General features: G+C 39.1%; 1 protein-coding gene across 1 annotated transcript; it reads right to left on the bottom strand.

Moving 5' to 3' along the window:
- Positions 1 to 539: 539 nt before the first annotated feature.
- Positions 540 to 16,992, bottom strand: RHAG (Rh associated glycoprotein). The gene is made up of 10 exons (XM_009926429.2): positions 16,553 to 16,992; positions 9,827 to 10,010; positions 8,402 to 8,552; positions 8,058 to 8,205; positions 7,255 to 7,421; positions 6,231 to 6,368; positions 5,306 to 5,427; positions 4,567 to 4,652; positions 3,865 to 3,938; positions 540 to 2,116 (listed from the first exon to the last, which is right to left on the bottom strand). The coding sequence occupies exons 1-10, from the start codon at positions 16,662 to 16,664 to the stop codon at positions 2,039 to 2,041; spliced, it is 1,260 nt and encodes a 419-aa protein (XP_009924731.2). The 5' UTR covers positions 16,665 to 16,992; the 3' UTR covers positions 540 to 2,038.
- Between the last annotated feature and the right edge of the window lie 1,117 nt (positions 16,993 to 18,109).

Below are 18,109 nucleotides of genomic sequence, written 5' to 3'. Positions count from 1 at the left end.
CTGGGGTACCCCACTGGTTACTGGCCTTCACACTGCTGATCACCAGCCTCTGGGCTTGGCTTTTCAGCAAGTTTTCAATCCACCTCACTGTCTGTTCATCCAGAACCAAAGGTAAGTATTGAGGACATCATTCTGAAAGATTTACTCACAGTCAGTGGTACTTCCTCCCTCAGGTATTCCTTTGTGGTCAACACTCACAATCAGTGAAATAATTACCTTACAGCTGTAGGTGAATGAAAGACCCTTTGAATCCCCCAGTAGGATTTTCAGGGCTGCGCTTTATGTATTGAGGATAAGATTTTTACAGTCTGTCTACATATGGAATCTTTTTCAAGTACTTCAATACTTCATGCTTGTAAATTATGCACAAAATACTTGTAAAATGTTTACATATGCAATATTTACATTGTTAAATGCCTTCTCAGTTTTTACAAAAATGATTGTGTGAAAGCTTTGAAAGGACAAAAGATGTCTTCTAGCCAACATGGTAGAAAAGAGTCAGTCGTTGCACATCTGCAAAAGAGCATATCTGGACTAAGTGTGTTACAACAAATGTATTTTCATTCATAGATAGAAATCTGACATATATAGCAGTATACAGCTGATATAACATATGGAACAGCCCTGCCTAGTATATTTCTAAAGTTTTTCAAGGAAAAATACATCGGCAGAACCGAAAATATCTGTGCTATTTTATATGAGAAGAGTTTTCCCCTTAAATCTGATAAGTAAGACTAGAAATAAGATGCTAATATAAAAAAGTCTTGAAAGTTCATCCATGGTAGCTTGTCCTTCTGAGACATCAGTGGTAGCTTTCTGTGTCTGAATAATGCCTAGAGGCACTGTGATCCTTCTGTTAGGTTTTCATCTCCCATCCATTGCCTCTCAATGGATTATCCCACGTAGGTAGGAACAAATGTGTGACTCTGCTTCCAGCTACTGCCATCTCATAGAGTTCCTTCAGATGCCTCAATTTTTGTATCTCTTAAATGAGCAGCCATTATCATCACTTCTCGGGTGGAGTTAATTTATCTTAATTTAGCCTCAAATTTCTTCTTTCTGCTTTATCTTGTTTTAGGAGGCAGTGACTTCAAAGGTAGCGACTCACCACACAGAAGTTCTCCACTGAGTCTTCTGTAGGTTGAACATAGTTGCTTTCCGATCAGTTTCTAATAACTGACGTTTTTTTCTTGGAGCTAGCATTTAGTTTGGTTTATATCTATTGGCATTAACAGTGCTACTATCCACTTATTACTGTTGGACCTGATAAGACATATTATGAAATTACCTGGTTTCATAACTCCTGCTCAATTCCCTTGTTGTGTCCTTGAAACAGTCTAAATAAATCTATGCCAATAATAATATTTTTCACCATTTCACTTTCTTCTCCCTTTCAATAAACATATTAACAAAGAATCTTGATACTCATCTTGCCACTTAGTATACCTCATCAATCACTATGTTCTGTGCTTTGCCATGAAAATTTCAACATTTTGTTTCCTGTCATAACCAGTCTTCAAAATACAGCACATTTTCTTCCCCATCCAAAAATAGGACAACACACTTTCTTAAAAAGTTAATCTGAGATGCTCTGGTGGAAAGCTTGTTAGAATCCAAACAAACAATATCAATCAATTTCTTCTTGATAACCCTTATGCAGTTGAAGGGTGTGAGTCTAACTCAGAAATCTTGCAGTTAAATATGGTATCCTGTAATAGGCTTGAAACACAAAGGTTGCTCAATGGCTATATTGACTCAGTGATGACAAAAGGTAAAATACAGATAATTTTGTAGAGCAGTTTGGGATGGGTTTTTCTGAAGAACAAATATGTTGGAAGGAACTAATTAATTCACTTGAGCTCAGCATAGTGACTATGTATTCTAAAATCAAGCTTGTTTTATATTACAAAAATATAGTTATCTACCACCCTTTCTTGAAAACCTAATGAGATTAGGACAATACTCGGATGTTTTTTTTTTTAGCATTAGAGACTGAAAAGAGCATCATCAGGACAAATATTACAGATGAATTATTTTTCTACATTGTGGCTTCAAATCTGCTGGGCCCATCATAGTTGTTAGCGCGAATTTCATGTAGTTTCTCCTCTTCTGGAACCTGCCATGAAAATCAGAGAAGAGTTCAGTTGATGAGATACAGACTTCCTTTTTCCACAAAAGGAGACTAAAGTGCACTGAGAATGTAATTCTGTTTGTAGATATTATGTGTCTTTTTATTAACATTGACCCAGCCTGACATGAAGCACCAGTTGTGAATTCTAAGGGATGAATTCAGGGTTTTCTTAATAGAAGAATATCTTAACACTGATGTTAGCTACAAGAGTGCAAAATTAATATCTGAGATTTTCAAAGAGCTCTAAAGAAACAAGGTGACCATCTCTAATGAAATGTAAATGATGTTGTATACCAAATGTCAATGTCCCTTCCCGTTACCTGATAAAGCTCACTCAAAATAGAATATTTCTGAGCCATTCTTCTGATTCTACAGGACTTTCAATTGAGCAGGGTTGTATTGTTATCACTGGTCAACACAGGCTGTGAATTCTTCTGCCACACTTTAAAACTTTTGTTTTCCTGACATTCTTTATCATTTACGTATGACAGCCTATTTCAGGTCTTGCCAAAAACCGGTGCTTTGACTTTCCCGAGGTCAAACAGTGAATGACTTGCAGAGCTGTCATTAAAAGTGGTTTTTTATGATTGCTATTGCTACAGCTGATCTTTTGGCTCAAAAGTGCCCCTTTGCCTGCAAACTTTCTCTCACCAAAAGCTAAATTGTATAGTTCATACTGGCATTTAATTCATTAAAAAACTAATAAAATCTCCTTTTGGGTTCACAACATTTTATTTACAAGGAATGCAAGTCATGTATTTCTTCTTGTCTTGCCTTCTTTAGTTTGTCCTGGCATAAAGGATAAAAAATTCAGATTGTCTAAATTAAGAATCTGTCATCAGTCTCTAAGGAAGGGAGATGCAGAAAGTCTACAAACAGTACAGGGAGCTTCTTAAGTTAGCGAAGAGGAAAAGTATGTCTGAGTTTCTGCTCTGCACTTGACTGTAGGCATCCAACTCAGAGATGTGTGCGGGACTAAACTGATCAAATCTAGGTCTCTACAGTACAGAGCTCTATGTTTGACATAAGCAATGAAAGGTCTTTCATTGTCAGTGGGGAATATAGAGACTTTCAAGGTTTTAATTCATGTAACCTAACATAGATCTGGAAGGATTCAAATGAACTGCAGTCTAGAGCCAGTTCTTCACTGAGCGCAAAGGGAGCTTGGCAGGGCTATTTCAGATGTACTCATTTCTCTGCCCCATTTTTTGTGTCTTCATGCATAAAACATTAGTGCCATGAGGCCCATCTTCTGATAACCTCAGTGGTCAGATCATTCAACCAGGATGCAGAAGAGCTTCTGCTCAGCCTAAAGGAGACTCACCCTACAAATACTGAAGTGCTCTAAATTTCATTCAGTATGAAATTCTAGATGACACTAGAAAAGTAGCAACATTTAGCCAAAAATGCAAATATCATGTGTCTAAACTACAAGAAGGAAGAGGATACCTGACACAGTGAGCACTTAGAAGAGACATAAAGAGCTCCACTGAGGTCTCAATTTATTGGCTCTATTTCTGCTTTTTGTTCAAGGTTAGTCCAATGTAAATGGCATACTAGCTAGCAAGTCCAAAAAAGATCCTGAAGGTGGCCTTGATAAATTCACAGCCTGAGGCAGAGCAATATTTTTGAAAGCTGACTCATGTGTGCAAACCACAAACCCCAGGAGAACAGGACTGCTATGTGCTGTACATCTTTGAACATAATGAAAATAAAGGGAGGTTGTATCTTACCTCCCAATAAACAGAGTCATCAAAGCAGTTCTGGTCAGATGCTTGTCCCAGGAAGGGCAGCTTTAGAATACCACCTGCAGGAAAAACAGCATCAGAGGTTAGAAAATGGACAAAATGCCCAAATAAGTGTTCCTCAGATGTGCCCTGGGGAGTCATCTAAGTTTTCTGACTCATTTCCCAGTCTACGGAAATGCCCAACCATCTTGGGACATCAGGTCTCTCATTGTGAGAGATGCAGGTTTCTTCATGTTGACATGAATAAAGGCTTGTTTTTAATTGCTCAAAACTTTCCCAGGTTTCAGACTGGAATTTTCTATTTCAGCCTGAATTTTTGTTTGGAAAGTTTCCATAATCACGTGGAGACATGTGACACCTAAATGAATATGTCTTAATCTCAAACTAGTTTCTGTTCAGAGCTTTAAGTGTCTGAATCTGGAGAAGAATTCCATTCAGAACAACATCTTACTATTATACATATACAACCCAGTATCTTTGAAGCATGTATTCAATAAGGCATTGAGACTGAATTTGAAGACAAAATTGTTGGAAAACTGCTTTTCTATATTTAAGTTTCTGCCATCACACATTATTTCTATTTTTCTATTTTGTATTATTCACATGAAATTGTTGATACGCTGAGGTTCTCCATGGGCAAACCTCTAAATTCACATATATTTCAGTTGCTCTATGCATCATACTGACCTGTCAAGGCTCCACCAACCAGTGCAATTCCAAGTGTGCTGCCCAGGGCAGCAGCCTGCATGCCAGGAGTAAAACGGTCACCTTGCCTGAAAAGGGCAGAAAACCAAACCATTCGCAATTAAAAAAATGTTACACTTTGAGACTGATAAGTGGTCTTACAACATCGTATTTGCTGTCTGCTGGACAAGGTGGCTCACAGGAAAACATCCTGCCATTGCTATGTACAAGACAGAAATCATTATTTTATTCTGGGGTTTTTCTGGACCACAGATGAAAACAAGTTCTTTGAAAGGACTATTAGTATCTTGTAAGCCTTTAGAGAATGCTCCCCTTTGTCAAAAAGAGCAGCATTTCATCTTCTTAGAGTCATTTCAGATAGAGAAATAGCGCATTTTGCCAATTTTCTTGGAAATCTTACTGTTACGAGCAGTGTAATTGTAGAATTGTAATAAAGATTCTTCTACATTTGAATGGTTCTGTATGCTGTTTTGTACGATGTTTTTAATTTATTTATTTTTACTTGAGCTTTTAATTTGGAACAAGATTGGCATATAAACAATATGTTAAAGGCAGGACATCAAGAAGAGTTCTATTTAAACCAAAACATGATGTCTGACATCAAACCAAAGATGCATTTTCTGAAAAAAAAAAAATCATAATTAGATCCAAGGAAGGTGGAAAATTAGGATAGATCTTCAAAAATCAAGAAGATCCTTTCTCTCTTCTCTCTATAACTCACCTAGCTTCATCTTTTATCGCAGTTACTACGATGCCAGCGATACCTCCCAGTATTCCAGGTAAACCATGTAAATTATGAACTCCACAAGTGTCTTGAATGTTCAGCTTGGATGCCAAGAAAGGCTGAAATGAGGGGAAATATGAAGTTTATAGGGGGTTTATTGTCTTCCATTATCTATAGAATGATATGCAAAAGAAAGTAGTGCAGAAGTACAAGAAACAATTTAACTTATTTTATGTACAGAAAGCTTAGCTATAAAACCTGCTATCTTTCCCTTCACTGTGAAAATTGTTTCTATGCAGAGAAGACCAAGTATGTATGTATAATGGTACAAATGTCCAAGCTACCACCATAAATATAATAGTACAAAAGATATGACAGTCCATTGATATTTCTAATCTTTTCAGCCACTGCAGCAAAGGTTGAAAGAGGTGGCTAACTAGCACATACACACCTGTTCTGAGTCTGCTAGTCAGGTATTTTCTTCCAGAATGTTTCTCCATCAGGAAATTACAGTTTAAACAGTTTTACTCAGAATATTTTGTCTCTACAATTTGCACATGAAACAATTCCATTTTATACCTTGAAAGTATTTTTTGATTACAGATCTATTTAGAAATTTCAAAAGAGTGAAATGTAATTAGTCCTATTTCACTGAAACATGGATTTGGAGCAAAATTCTGGCAGCCTCTTGAACAGAAATCCCAATGTTAATGAATTTTAATATGTTCATGATCCTTCTCTCTTTCTAGCTAGTTGAGGGACTGAAGTTAGCTCATAAGCATATATTTAAATCACAGTGATTTAAAAATAACTTTAGCTAGAGCTTACTCTCTATACCATATCAGCCTAAAACTCCCTTTCTAGCAAACAAAGGGAGCTCCAGTAAAGCCAGCGAAGCAAGAGGTGGGTCCTCAATACTTACAGTCAGGAAGTGGAACCCAAGGACAGAGATGATTCCAGCCAGGCTCCCAATGCACATGGCAACAAAAGGGTGGATGGGCATGTCAGCACAGGTACCCACTGCCACTCCTCCTGCCAGGGTGGCATTTTGAATGAGAACCTGCAAAGAGTATACAGAGGTGGAGATGAGATATGGGGAACAGAGGCTTGTTTCAGGGCTGAGTGGCTTTGAAGGCTTTTTTGCATACAGAAGTTTACCTTTTCTTCAGGCGGGATTTTTCCAGTGAAGAATGAACAGGAATTTAAAACAGGGTTCCCTGTTACATGTTCAGAGTGTTGGTTCAAAGCTGCTCTAAGCCAGTTTAACTCGGGCCAGGTTAATGACATTCAACTTTTGCAAAGTCACTAAAACTCATCTGACCTCTCGAGAAGCCAGGCTGAGCCAGTGAGAACTGCCTCCTACAACAACAACAACAACAAATTCTGCAAGCTCATTGAACTGTGCCTGCTCACGCTGGGCTTAGGTAAACACTGCAACTACTGGAAAAAAGTGGGTGAAAACATAGGGCTGGATTTTAGGTAGGAGATGAAAGTTGGCAGCCCCAACCTAGTTTGGCTTTGCCTGTTGTGCAGCTGCACTGTGAGATTGCCAGGGAACAGGTTGTTGCCTTGAGAGACCTATTTTGGCTATTGCAACACTGTTAACTCACATAGGATCCTCTTTGGAGCAAGACCCAAAAGTCCACCTGAACGTTGGACTGATGTCTCTATGGTCTAGCAGGTTCCATGGACAAAAGACATCAAGGGAGCAGGACCATCACTCTGCAGATGGAGTGATCTCACTGAGGAATCACCACATCACTAAAGCAGGGTGGGTTGCCTCAGGGCTCAATCTTACATTACAGCTTTTAGAAGCATAATAGCTCTAATTTTGCCCACTGTATGACCAAAGGCTCCAGATAGCTCACGGACATTGGGAATCTGCCTAATCATCCTTGTTATAGATGGGTGACTCAATTTAATAGGGGTTGCGATGTGATTCTTACCATACTGAATTTGCCTCTTTGATCCACCAGGCTGGAGAGGGCAAATGTTACGACAGTACACGCAGCCAAGGAATAGTAAGTGTTGACAATTGCTTTAAGCTGGTAAATTGGTCCAGATGCAATGGCAGAGTTAAAACTGGGCCAAAAAAGCCAAAGGAACAGGGTACCTGGATGAATATAAGCCGAAACAAAACAAAGACTATTCAGTCACAAGGGGTATTTCAACGTGAAAGATCCAACACAACAGAACTAGCTACAAGAAATGAGGAAGATGATGAGTAAGAACCCCTTGTCATGCCCCACTCGCTGCCAGAGCTCACCACCACTGTGAAAACCATACCATAATAGGATGCATTAGCAAGACAGTTCACATGCAAATCCTTTATCATCTATTGATATAACTGATAGTTTTAGCTGGTAAATTGATCTATGAATAGATCTGGAGGACAAATAGATGTATGGTTGCTAACATTCATTAGTGGGACAGGAACAGATCAATACTTCTAATTATGGCCAATTTCTATGCAAATGCTGCTTATAAGAGAATATTTAACAAAAAGAGAGTCACCACTAAAGCAAAGTGAAAATGCAACTTTAATTTCATCTCTCCTTTTTTTTAACCAAGGAAAAACTGTAAAAATATGTGTGTCACTGAAAACTTTGTGCATGCATCAGACAAAAAAGAATATGCCTCTAGGAGTGTACTTAAGAAAATGGATGCAGTGTAATAATAAGTGATCATTAAAACATAGGGATGAAAGAGGGATGAACAACTGATTAACACTTACTATTACTTCACTTACCAATCATGGCAAACATGTCAGAATGATAGGTCGATTCTTCATTTTCATGTTTATTTTTCAAACCAGGACGATACAGGACTAGGGTTACGGCCAAACCAAAATAAGCTCCAAAAGCATGGATAGTCATTGAGGCTCCAACATCTGTGGCCTGTAATAAGGACCCAGAATAATGCCACAGATTTTATACAGCATGAAGATGAGGATTTGATGAAAGAGAAGTCTGGATGACTTTAATGGTTTATTTTCTATGGTAGAAACTAGAACCTAGTATATGTAAGCTGGAAGTATTACAAAGTGAAAACATTTGTTATAAACAGAAAACAGTTATTGCTAAATAGTTGTACCTGAAGTATTTCTGTAACTAGATATTCATTGCCTGCAAAGATTGTGACCTCCACAACTGTCAAGATCAGCATCTGAAGAGGACTTGTTTTCCCCAGGACTGCTCCAAATGAAATCAAGGCAGCTGCTGTACTGAAGTCTGCATTTATCATGCTGAAGTTAAGAAAACGAATAAAAACAAAACAAAGAAAAAAAAAACAAACCCAAACACAGGAAAAAAGAAAATCAGTTTAAAGAGACCTGAAATAAGGCTGTAATATCAAACCTGTCTTATCATTAAAATGATAGAGCTTTAACTCTTCAGATACAGAATTATCAAGATCATCTTTGTGGATGAAAATTAAATCAAACCTTTCCAGATGGGTTTTGTAGGGATCTTATGAGCTACTGAGGGAAAAGTGTGGGAAGGTTACCTCCTGCTTATACCATACATACGCTTAGCTGGTTGAAATTGTAGTGAAAAGTCAGATGAGATGTGTAGTGTGGATATGCAGGGATATTTCCAGCTCTGACTGTCCTTTGAACTCCAAAGATGACAGGGAGCTCTTAGCTTTGGTCAGATGGTTTATCTCATTCCAAAAGCCTTGCATGCCTTTCTATCACTGTGCATCATGTTTACACTAGCTGTCAGGAAGGACCAGTGTTAACAGGTTATGGGGAATGGCAAAGATAAATAAAACCACAAATTGGTCAAAAACTTGCAGCGCAGAGGGGCACTAACTTATGGGTCCCTCTGCAAATGCCTGTCTGTAAGCATTAAGGACCTACTTATATTATTTCTGCTTGTCCCTCAGTAACATTTGGATGCTGTCCCCTTCAAAATTGTCTACAAGTTGTCTCAGAAAATGGAACTGCAGATGTGGAAAACATTCTGAGACCTTAGTAGAGGCAGGACAGATGAATGGGAGGGGGATTAAAAGTATCTAGAGACATTGCTCTTGAGGTCTCTTATTCTATGATTGGGGTCCAAAACCTACTGCAGTATGGTGCTCATGCAGATCATTCCTTGAGAAGCAGGAGAAAACCATGTGAATGGACAAACACACTGTTCCTGCCTTTCTTCTGTGACCCCATGTGTCATGGAAGGACAGATCCTTTCATGCCTGCTGGATGCAGGAGGTGCTGTGCTACTGCTGGAGGTCTTCCAGCTTCCACAGCTCCAGAGATCCAAAGCAGAGTCTCTCCATCACCTATGGTGCATGTGTAACATAGCACCTCAATTTCATCCCACCCTTTGGTTCCCTTGGCTCAGGGCACAAGACGTTGCCCATTTAGAGGTGAAAGGCAGAGGAATGTTGAGAGGTGGACAGTAAGACTCAATCAAATATCAGAGAACTTACAAGTCTGATCCCACAGATGTGGTAGTTTACGGCTTCTCCTGAGATCTTAAGGCATAGAAATGTTAATTTTTGTAAAAACACAGGTACCTTTTGATATCAACAGGAATTTTCTCTCTGTTTGTGTGCAAAAATCCTTGAATCAGGGTTCCCCACTGGAGACCGAGGGCAGCAATGAGCATGTTGATACCAACACTGCTGAATCCATATTTCTTCAGAAAGGTCATCAGGAAACCAAATCCAACAAATATCATCACATGGACATCCTGAAAGACTGAAGGGAAAACATGTCTGTGTAGTGACTATGAACGGAGGAAAGCTAGGGACAAATGAGGATTTAACAGAAGAGTTCCAAAATCATGTCATCAATCTGATCCATCCTTCCCCACTTTAACCAGTCTACTAGTTGAAGATTGAGTCTCTGGAAAATGCAAGACCCAATTATTGATTTTATTCCTTGCTATATCATTATGGAAATAACTCTAGGTCTCTATACTAGGAAATTTAATGGGTCTGGAATGGTTCTTTGCATGTGAAGCTACCTGGAACAACACAGCTTCATGTCCTTACAGGAAAGTTCTCTTCCCCCTCAAACAAAGGTTGTCACATCCAGCGTGTTCTAGCTCACTCCAAAATTGTACATGGGATTTTTTTGATAGAATGCTAGTTGGCCCAGTGAAAGGTATACTTGTGATCCCTAAAAATTACTGTACAAGAGATTGATTTCTTTACCTGTGCAAAAGAAAAAGACATTTAAGGTAATGTCTAAACTAGTGATTTAACATTGCTAATCAGCATATACTTAGCTATCCTTTAAACATGCTTTTTTTTTTTTTTCCAAACATGAATTTTATTAAAATATGGTTAGTTCTTTTTCTACTTTTTTTGGAAGTTCTTTTAATTTCCTTTTTTTAGGCTTTTTAATACAAGCTGAGTTTATCATCATAACATGGATATTTTATATTTTAAAATATTTTGTTAGTCTGAAGTGTTTTATGTGGTTTAATTGACTCTACACCAAACAGGTTTGAGTCCTGTAGTTAAAGCCTTTTCTCTGATTTTATTGTTAGTAAGAACCTCAGTATAGATAAACTATTTATTTTCATTTCTACTTCATTGCTTCTTCCATGCAATACATGGGAAAAGCTTGAGACATTGACCTGGTTAGTATAATATTTGGCTTGAAGTTACATTTCCCAGATACATACTTTCAGCCTTCCTACTTTTGCTGTATGCATTACCATGTTTAGCCAAGAGAGGGCCCAAAAGTATAAGCTGCTGGAGATTCCTAATAAAGTCTATTACATTTGCACTGCCACATTCCAGCCCTGACCTAGCACTGAAATACATACACACATGTAGTAAGATCCTTTCAATTGGGCTACATGCATCTAAGAAACAGCATAGAAATGCAGGTGGCTTGCAGACATTCCCAACTCTTCTGCTTCCTCTTTAGGCTGGACATTTTCACATTTATTTCCCAACTTCAGTAATGGCCAGTGATGGGATTTCTGAGGCCCCTGCAGTCCTTTGGAAGCTACCCGTTTTCCTCCATGTTACTCAGTTTCTAGAACTATTATCCAGACTCTTGTGTTGTGCTTACTACTTATTTTAAAAGATACATAATCAACTTAACTTCCCCATTTGGGCTTCTGCCTTTGATATACTTGCATATTTTGTATTGCAGTGCTGTGTGAAAATAACTGTACTTCAGTGCTGCGTGAAAATAACTGTCTTGCTTAGAGCTCAACATATTCCCTTGCTTCAGAGGACCTGGCAAGACATGAAAAAGATATGGCTGGGGACAACACAAACCATGCTAACACAACCCTCCTGATTCTACCAGCAGCAAATTCTTTAGTGTTTTAGTAGATGCAGAACCCAAACCACAGCTTAATTGGCTCAAATTCCGGAGTCAGCGGGGGGTGTTTAGGAAAAGGATATTAAAATCCAAGATCATTTGGCAGGTACATCTGTCTGTGCATCCTCCCAGCTTGCAGCAGCCTGTGCCGCAGGAACACAGAGCTGTGCCTTCATACCTGGCTTGGCTGGGGTGGTGGATTGCACATCTAGAGCAACTCTCCTTCAAATGTCTTGGAAAACATGCAGCAGTGGTTAGGGCCGGTAGGAATGAGAATGGATAGCCTTTCCAGCATTTCTCTAACACCACCCTGATGATCTCAGATACAGGTGATCACCCACCTTTTTTTTTAAAGTGGAACAAAAATATAAGACAGCTCTTCTCAAATAAGGGAAGGAGTAATGCAAGATCTCTTTCCTTCTTTTTTTGAGAATAAATGGAAACTGGATGCTGAACAAGCCTTTTTCTCCCCTTTAAAAAATAATTTTCTGTGAGTGACCATTCACCCAGTAGCCTGTGGGATCAGCACCTTTGCCTTTGAGAAATGGCCCAGGTTGTTTGTCTGACTCTTGTATAACCACTTTATTAAAAACTTGTTAATGTTACCAAAAAAATACAGAACTTGAGGGCAAATCCATAAAAGCTGCACAGCAACATCTACAAAAGTAGCCTTTTTGTTTGACTTTAGCAGAAGAAAATGGAAATGTATTTAATAAATGTTTAGCATGACAAGTCAAAGTGATATATGACTTCAACAGTTTTCAGTTTATATTATACTTGAGTTTCATGCACAAAATGAGGGGTACGTTTGAAAATAACCTACTTCTGCTCTTTTTATTATTTAATCAGCCTATGCCCTGAACTTTCCAATAAAGTTTTAGTTTTGCCCATTCAGACTAGTCAGCTCCAGGTAACAAAATTTTTCCAGTCTCCCAGAGGACATTATGGTTTGTTAGCATTCAGCATATTACCTGCTCCGGTTTGCAGTCTCCTGGTTAAATCATTGCAGACAAAGCAAGTAAATTGTTCTCATCAGAACAATCCCTTTGATGTATACAACATCCCGGTAAGTCATGTCTAAGTAAAAGATCCTTTACTGCTTAAGTAACCTGACTCTATGTGCAAGCAACAGAACAGGTTTGAAAAACATGTTGATGACTTAGGAATTTAATTCTCAGTGCCCATCAACAGGGCTTCTGCATGCTCAGGTCTCTTTTGAAAAGTGCTTTTAGAAATCTTATCCCAGCCCTGAAGATTAAAAGCAATTCTGTTTGAAACAAGCAGCTGGTTGGCATGTAATCCTGGGTCCTCCCGAGGGCTAGCCAGGATTCATATAAATGTTTTAAAGCTGTCTGGACTTATTTACAAAAAAAGATTAAGAGTCCTGGTTAAAACTAGGTGAATTCATGGTTGTTGAGGACAAATCTCAACTACTCTAGCCTATACCTTGTGCTTTAACTACCTCTTACGCATCCTTTTAAAGAAGAGTAGGTCTGGAATGATTTAAAATGATGGAGAAAACAGCATGATTTGAAATAAACTGTTTCAGTGACTAGTTGTGTTTAACAAAACGTAGTACCTCTGTCTGTGAGACAGGAAAATAAAGATTGGGAAAAATACTCCAGCAGATCCTGAACAAAACCACTGTATGTGATTCTGCAAGGCTGCCCGAGACCAACAGCTTAGTTCCACTGCAAGGTTTCCGCATGGTGGTCAGTCTCAACACAAAGATGATTGTGGCATCTAGGTTTATACTAGCACTGTGATTTTGCTCTGCCTAAAGGAGTAAACTGTAGAACCCTGAACAAAAGGGGCACGTAAGTTTTCCTAAGCCATGAGTCATGGATCAATCACAGGATATTACATACAGGATACCAGTACTAAAGAAACCCTCCAGGAGTGCTTGCAAAACCATCACACACCTTTGTCCCCCCATTCTAGTGGCATGGCACACGTGAAGTTGTCCATCCAATTCACCATGCCTGTACTTGCATCAACCAGAAATCGATATAACGCAAAGCTATGCTTTGGGAATGATCTCAGCTCAGCTCCCCCCTTACCTGAGTACAAAATTATGGTAATCCTCAATTATTATTTTCATCTTTCTTCCATCAAAAAAATACTGAAACAGCTTGGATTCATTGTGCTGAGGTATTTAAGGCATATAAAAGCAGGCCCTGCACTGCAGTTCTGAGAATATAAATTGTCCCCTGCATGAAACAACTAAATCTATGAGGTGGGTTAGCATCCCTGGCGACAGCATGGGAAGCAGTTTGAACCCATCATTTTGTGAACTCAGGGGAAGTCCTTGCTCAGGGTGTGTCCTAAAACATCTAAACAACCATAGCATTAACTTTCTGTGGGGTCTTCAGGCAAACTGTGTTCTTGTGTGCACTTTGTAGACAGGGAAGTTTGAGAGGAAGAGGGCCTAAAAGTGAAAATACAGGTATTAGGAAACCCTGCTTTTATTCCACTTTGTTATTGTGAACGAGATCCATCAACTCGTAGGTCAGCATCTAAAAGTCCAACATTACATCTGCGGCATTTGCTTAATTTATGTCTCTACTGGTAAACTGAACAGCCTAACCAGAAGGCGAATGGCACAGGCTGACACATCTGTACAGTTACATGCTCTTCTCTCCCAAACACTGTTCACACCTGTTCTACTTATTGAGAGTAGTCCCTTATCTATGCTATGCCTAAAGCCATATGGAGGAGGACGTCAAGGTGCTGGTTTGCATGAGCAAAAACCATGCCAGAAGCTTGCTAGCAGTCCAGTAGTGTGGATGGGGTGCAGGTATCACGTAGTCATACACTGCCTGTGCACGAAGGCATGGGACACAGCAGGCAATTTCTCCCACATACTTTAGACACAGGAATTAGGGAAGAAATAACTATAGGTGATCCCTAACTGGATAGATTGCATTTAAAGGCCTATCTTGTAGTCTTAGCATCTGGTGAGAAGAATTCTTTTCTTTATGATGTTGATGAGGTTCCTGCCCTCTCTCTGACACCTTTTTAAAATGGAGATATTAAATTAGAAAACAGGGCTCCACACAAGGGCTGGGAGAGGGTTTTGTTAAGTGCAAGAACAGTCTATCCCAGGAGCTCCCCAGGGGACACAGTACCCATGGTGATGCGTGTGGCACAGGCAATCTCCATCCAGAAGACTCAAGGTTTACTAAGAAATGCACGACAGTACTGTAAGGGGCCACGGAAGACTATTAAATTACTGGCATAAGCATGAAGATCCCATGCATCTTTCTTCATTTTCCTTGGCAAGGGCAACTCCAAGAAAATGCAGGTCAATTTAGTACCAGAGCCAGCAGCTATGATATTCAGACTGGAGAAGGTAATTTTCTCTGGTTTTGCAGGGCAAAAAGACCTTAATCTGTGAGTCTGAAGGACCCATGTCCTAGACAACATCCTTCCGGCTTACCAAATTGTACAACAATGCCCAAAACACTATTGTTCTGTGGCTGTATCTGTTGTTGTTGTGTTGTTTTGGGGTAGAGTCAGAGAAGAGGTAGATGGACAGGGGTTTTAGGCCATAGCTATGTTAATAAAATAACAGTCCAGAGCAGAATTATCTGTGCTGCCAAATTATTTGTGTGGTTTCTGGCATAGTTTTTACCTAGGCCAACTATCACTTCATGGGTGACAGCGGACCAACGGTCATTCCCAATATAGTGTCTAGATAAGGCCACCTAATTTCGGAACTGGGATAGTTAAATATCATGGACATGGCCAAGTAGTGTCTCAGAAAGAGAACGGGCTCTGGCATAGCCTAAGTTACTATCTCCCAGGGATACTGCCGTATCTCAGTGGAGTTAACCCAATTTTGAGTAATTAGCCCCTGGTGTTCATCACCTGACTTGCATCTGGAGCTGAATAATGCCGTGCATTCACTGTTCTCTCAACTGGACAATGCTCTGTGTGAGAATACACAACACAAGACTGCTAGGGAGTGAAGAGACCCTGAGATCACATTCCCCTGTAACAGTCACTGAAAGACCAGTCGGAATGAGACAAAAAGAGGGATACATTCAAAATTACATGGGTACTACATAACAGGCAAGGAGTTCTGTACTGTTATGATCATCATTAAGAGGTCTGCAATCAGGGCTACAAGTTGTTAAGACATCAGAGCCAAGAAAATGAACAACAAACCTTCAATACGGCCATCAAGACACAGGCTGCTCCTCTGCAGGCTTATTTTTCTATTTATTTACAACAGTCTGATCTTTGCATGAGGAGGAGGAGGAGGGTGGGAGAAGTAAGCAACTACTTATCAGGCTAAAATCTTTCTCCCTAAACTTCATCAAGCATGTGCAGAACAACAGATCAACAGAAATGTTTACCAGCTGAACCATTGCTGTCTACAGCTGAGTCACTGCTTTGAAAAATAGGAAGGGGGTTATTCACCTTGTGACAAAAACTATTGCCCTTTATGGAGTCCAGTTTCTGCAAACTTATTTTGTAATGATGATGAATACGCTTCCCGATTTCCATGTTCTCATAAGATAACTTTTTGAATCCTGGGTAATAGTAATGAAATGTTCTGTTCATTTTCATTATTTGATGCAGTAATCAGGATAGAAGGTCCGTCAAGAAGCACTACCATCCATCTGAAAAATGCTAGAATTGTCCTAAGCAATTCATATTTCTCAAAGTTTTAACCTGCTGTGCAAACACTAGAACTATTTTCAGAACTCTTCTCTCCCAGAACACCTAACTTGTCAGCAGTTAGCTACTTTCAGAATTTTATATGTGCTTAACTTGAATTTGAAACTTTGAAGCCTGCTGCTTTTACACCTCAGAAAAACTTTGTCTGCCCCAAACCATGCCTTTTTTTTCTAGCTATATCGGTAGGTCTCACAAGTTATTCAGAAATTTTGCTTAGGATTAGTTTAAAGAAATTCTAACTTCTATAAATCTTAGATAGCAACACTTACCTGGGTATAAAGTTTCAAGGGCACTATGGTCGTCATATTCCACAAATATCCCAAACAAAACAATGATGGACACTTCCAGAAGAAGAGCCACGATCGAGAACTTGAACCTCATGTTGGTGTCAAGGGCTGAAGGTATTGCAGGAGAGCAGGCGGCTGTGAGAGCTTGATAAAGTACGCTTGCCTTCAGTGGAGCTGCCTAATTCAGTGGATGTGGGTGATATAGCAAAAAAAAAAAGAAAAAAAAGAAACAGAGAGACAGGCGAACACACCGTCACACCCACTATGGGAGGGAAATGGGAAATAGTGTGGGTCTATATAGCAATTTCTATTTCCCAGGCTATTTCTGTGCATGAAATGCTGGCTTAGTTTTTTTTTCAATTTGTAATGCAAACCAGCTCGTTTAGCCACAGATATTCTTCTCGCTGTCTTATACGCATTTTAAAAAGGAAGTAGCCTAAAAGAAAATCTCACAGAGCCTGGTTTGCTGCACATAGTAAGGAACACAGTGACAGTCAGTTGTGTTTCCTGTAGTCAATAATTTCTTGAAGTTGTAGCTTTTGTTTTAAAAGGTAAATAATTTTTCATCTTATATGAAACATGGATAATTTCCTATCTCTTCGTATAGGATATGATAAGCAAAGAGAAGCTCTTTCAGCAGGCTGAAGAAATACTTGTTCTTATTTCACAGTGATTGAAGCACTCAGAGCACAAGTTCTCATTGTGAACTCATTTAAAGAGAAAATAATTATACTTCTTCATAAGAAAAAAGGATATTCCTAGTTGTTAAACAATAAAGCTGTGGATTATTGAAAAGAGGAGTTTGAAAAAACAGCTCAATTTTTCAATTTTAATTATTGCTTTTTGCATTTCCCTTAGCTCAGACAATGAAAATAGGTCAGAGACCAAATCTCTTAAAGGGTCTTTAAAAAGCTCAGTTTGTAAACTTTCCTATGAAGGAGCAAATTAAATTTCATTTAGATTACTGTTGGACGATCACTTCTTCTTGAGATTCACACTGCTTATCAAAATTTGTCTTGACTCTTAAAAGTTTTGTGGATAAAATAGTTTATTGATGTGGTACTGAGTTACTCAGCCTCTGTTAATCCAGTATTCAGAAGATAGGCCAAAATTGTATTGTAGGAGCCTTTATTTCATGAAAAATTGTATCTATGAAAAAAAAGGATGATATTGCAGTAGTAGACTAATTGGTTGTGAAGTAGTAGTGCTAGGATACAGCAATAAAATGCTGTCAGTCCATGGGTATAAAAATCGGTATAAACTATAGATGCTAGGAGGTGATGCTACATTGGGCTGCTGCCCTGGTGAGACTACTGTTGGAAAGCTGCTCACATGCTATGAGATTTAAAGAACTCTGGGGTTTTTAGGGTCCATTTATACTGGTGTACCAGGCGGTGCCATGGCCTTTTCTCCAGTCCTGAGGCCAATTTACAGATCTGTCAATCTTTAGCTTGCCAAGCAGGGTGGCTGACATGACACTTTTTAGAAATGTCCCCTGCTCACAGTAACTCCTGGATTAAATCTGCTTGATGCTGCTGT

Source organism: Haliaeetus albicilla, chromosome 18, assembly GCF_947461875.1.
Source record: "Haliaeetus albicilla chromosome 18, bHalAlb1.1, whole genome shotgun sequence".
Lineage (NCBI taxonomy): Eukaryota > Metazoa > Chordata > Aves > Accipitriformes > Accipitridae > Haliaeetus > Haliaeetus albicilla.
Note: the sequence above shows the minus strand (reverse complement) of the source record. Positions and strands in the feature narration are given on the sequence as shown.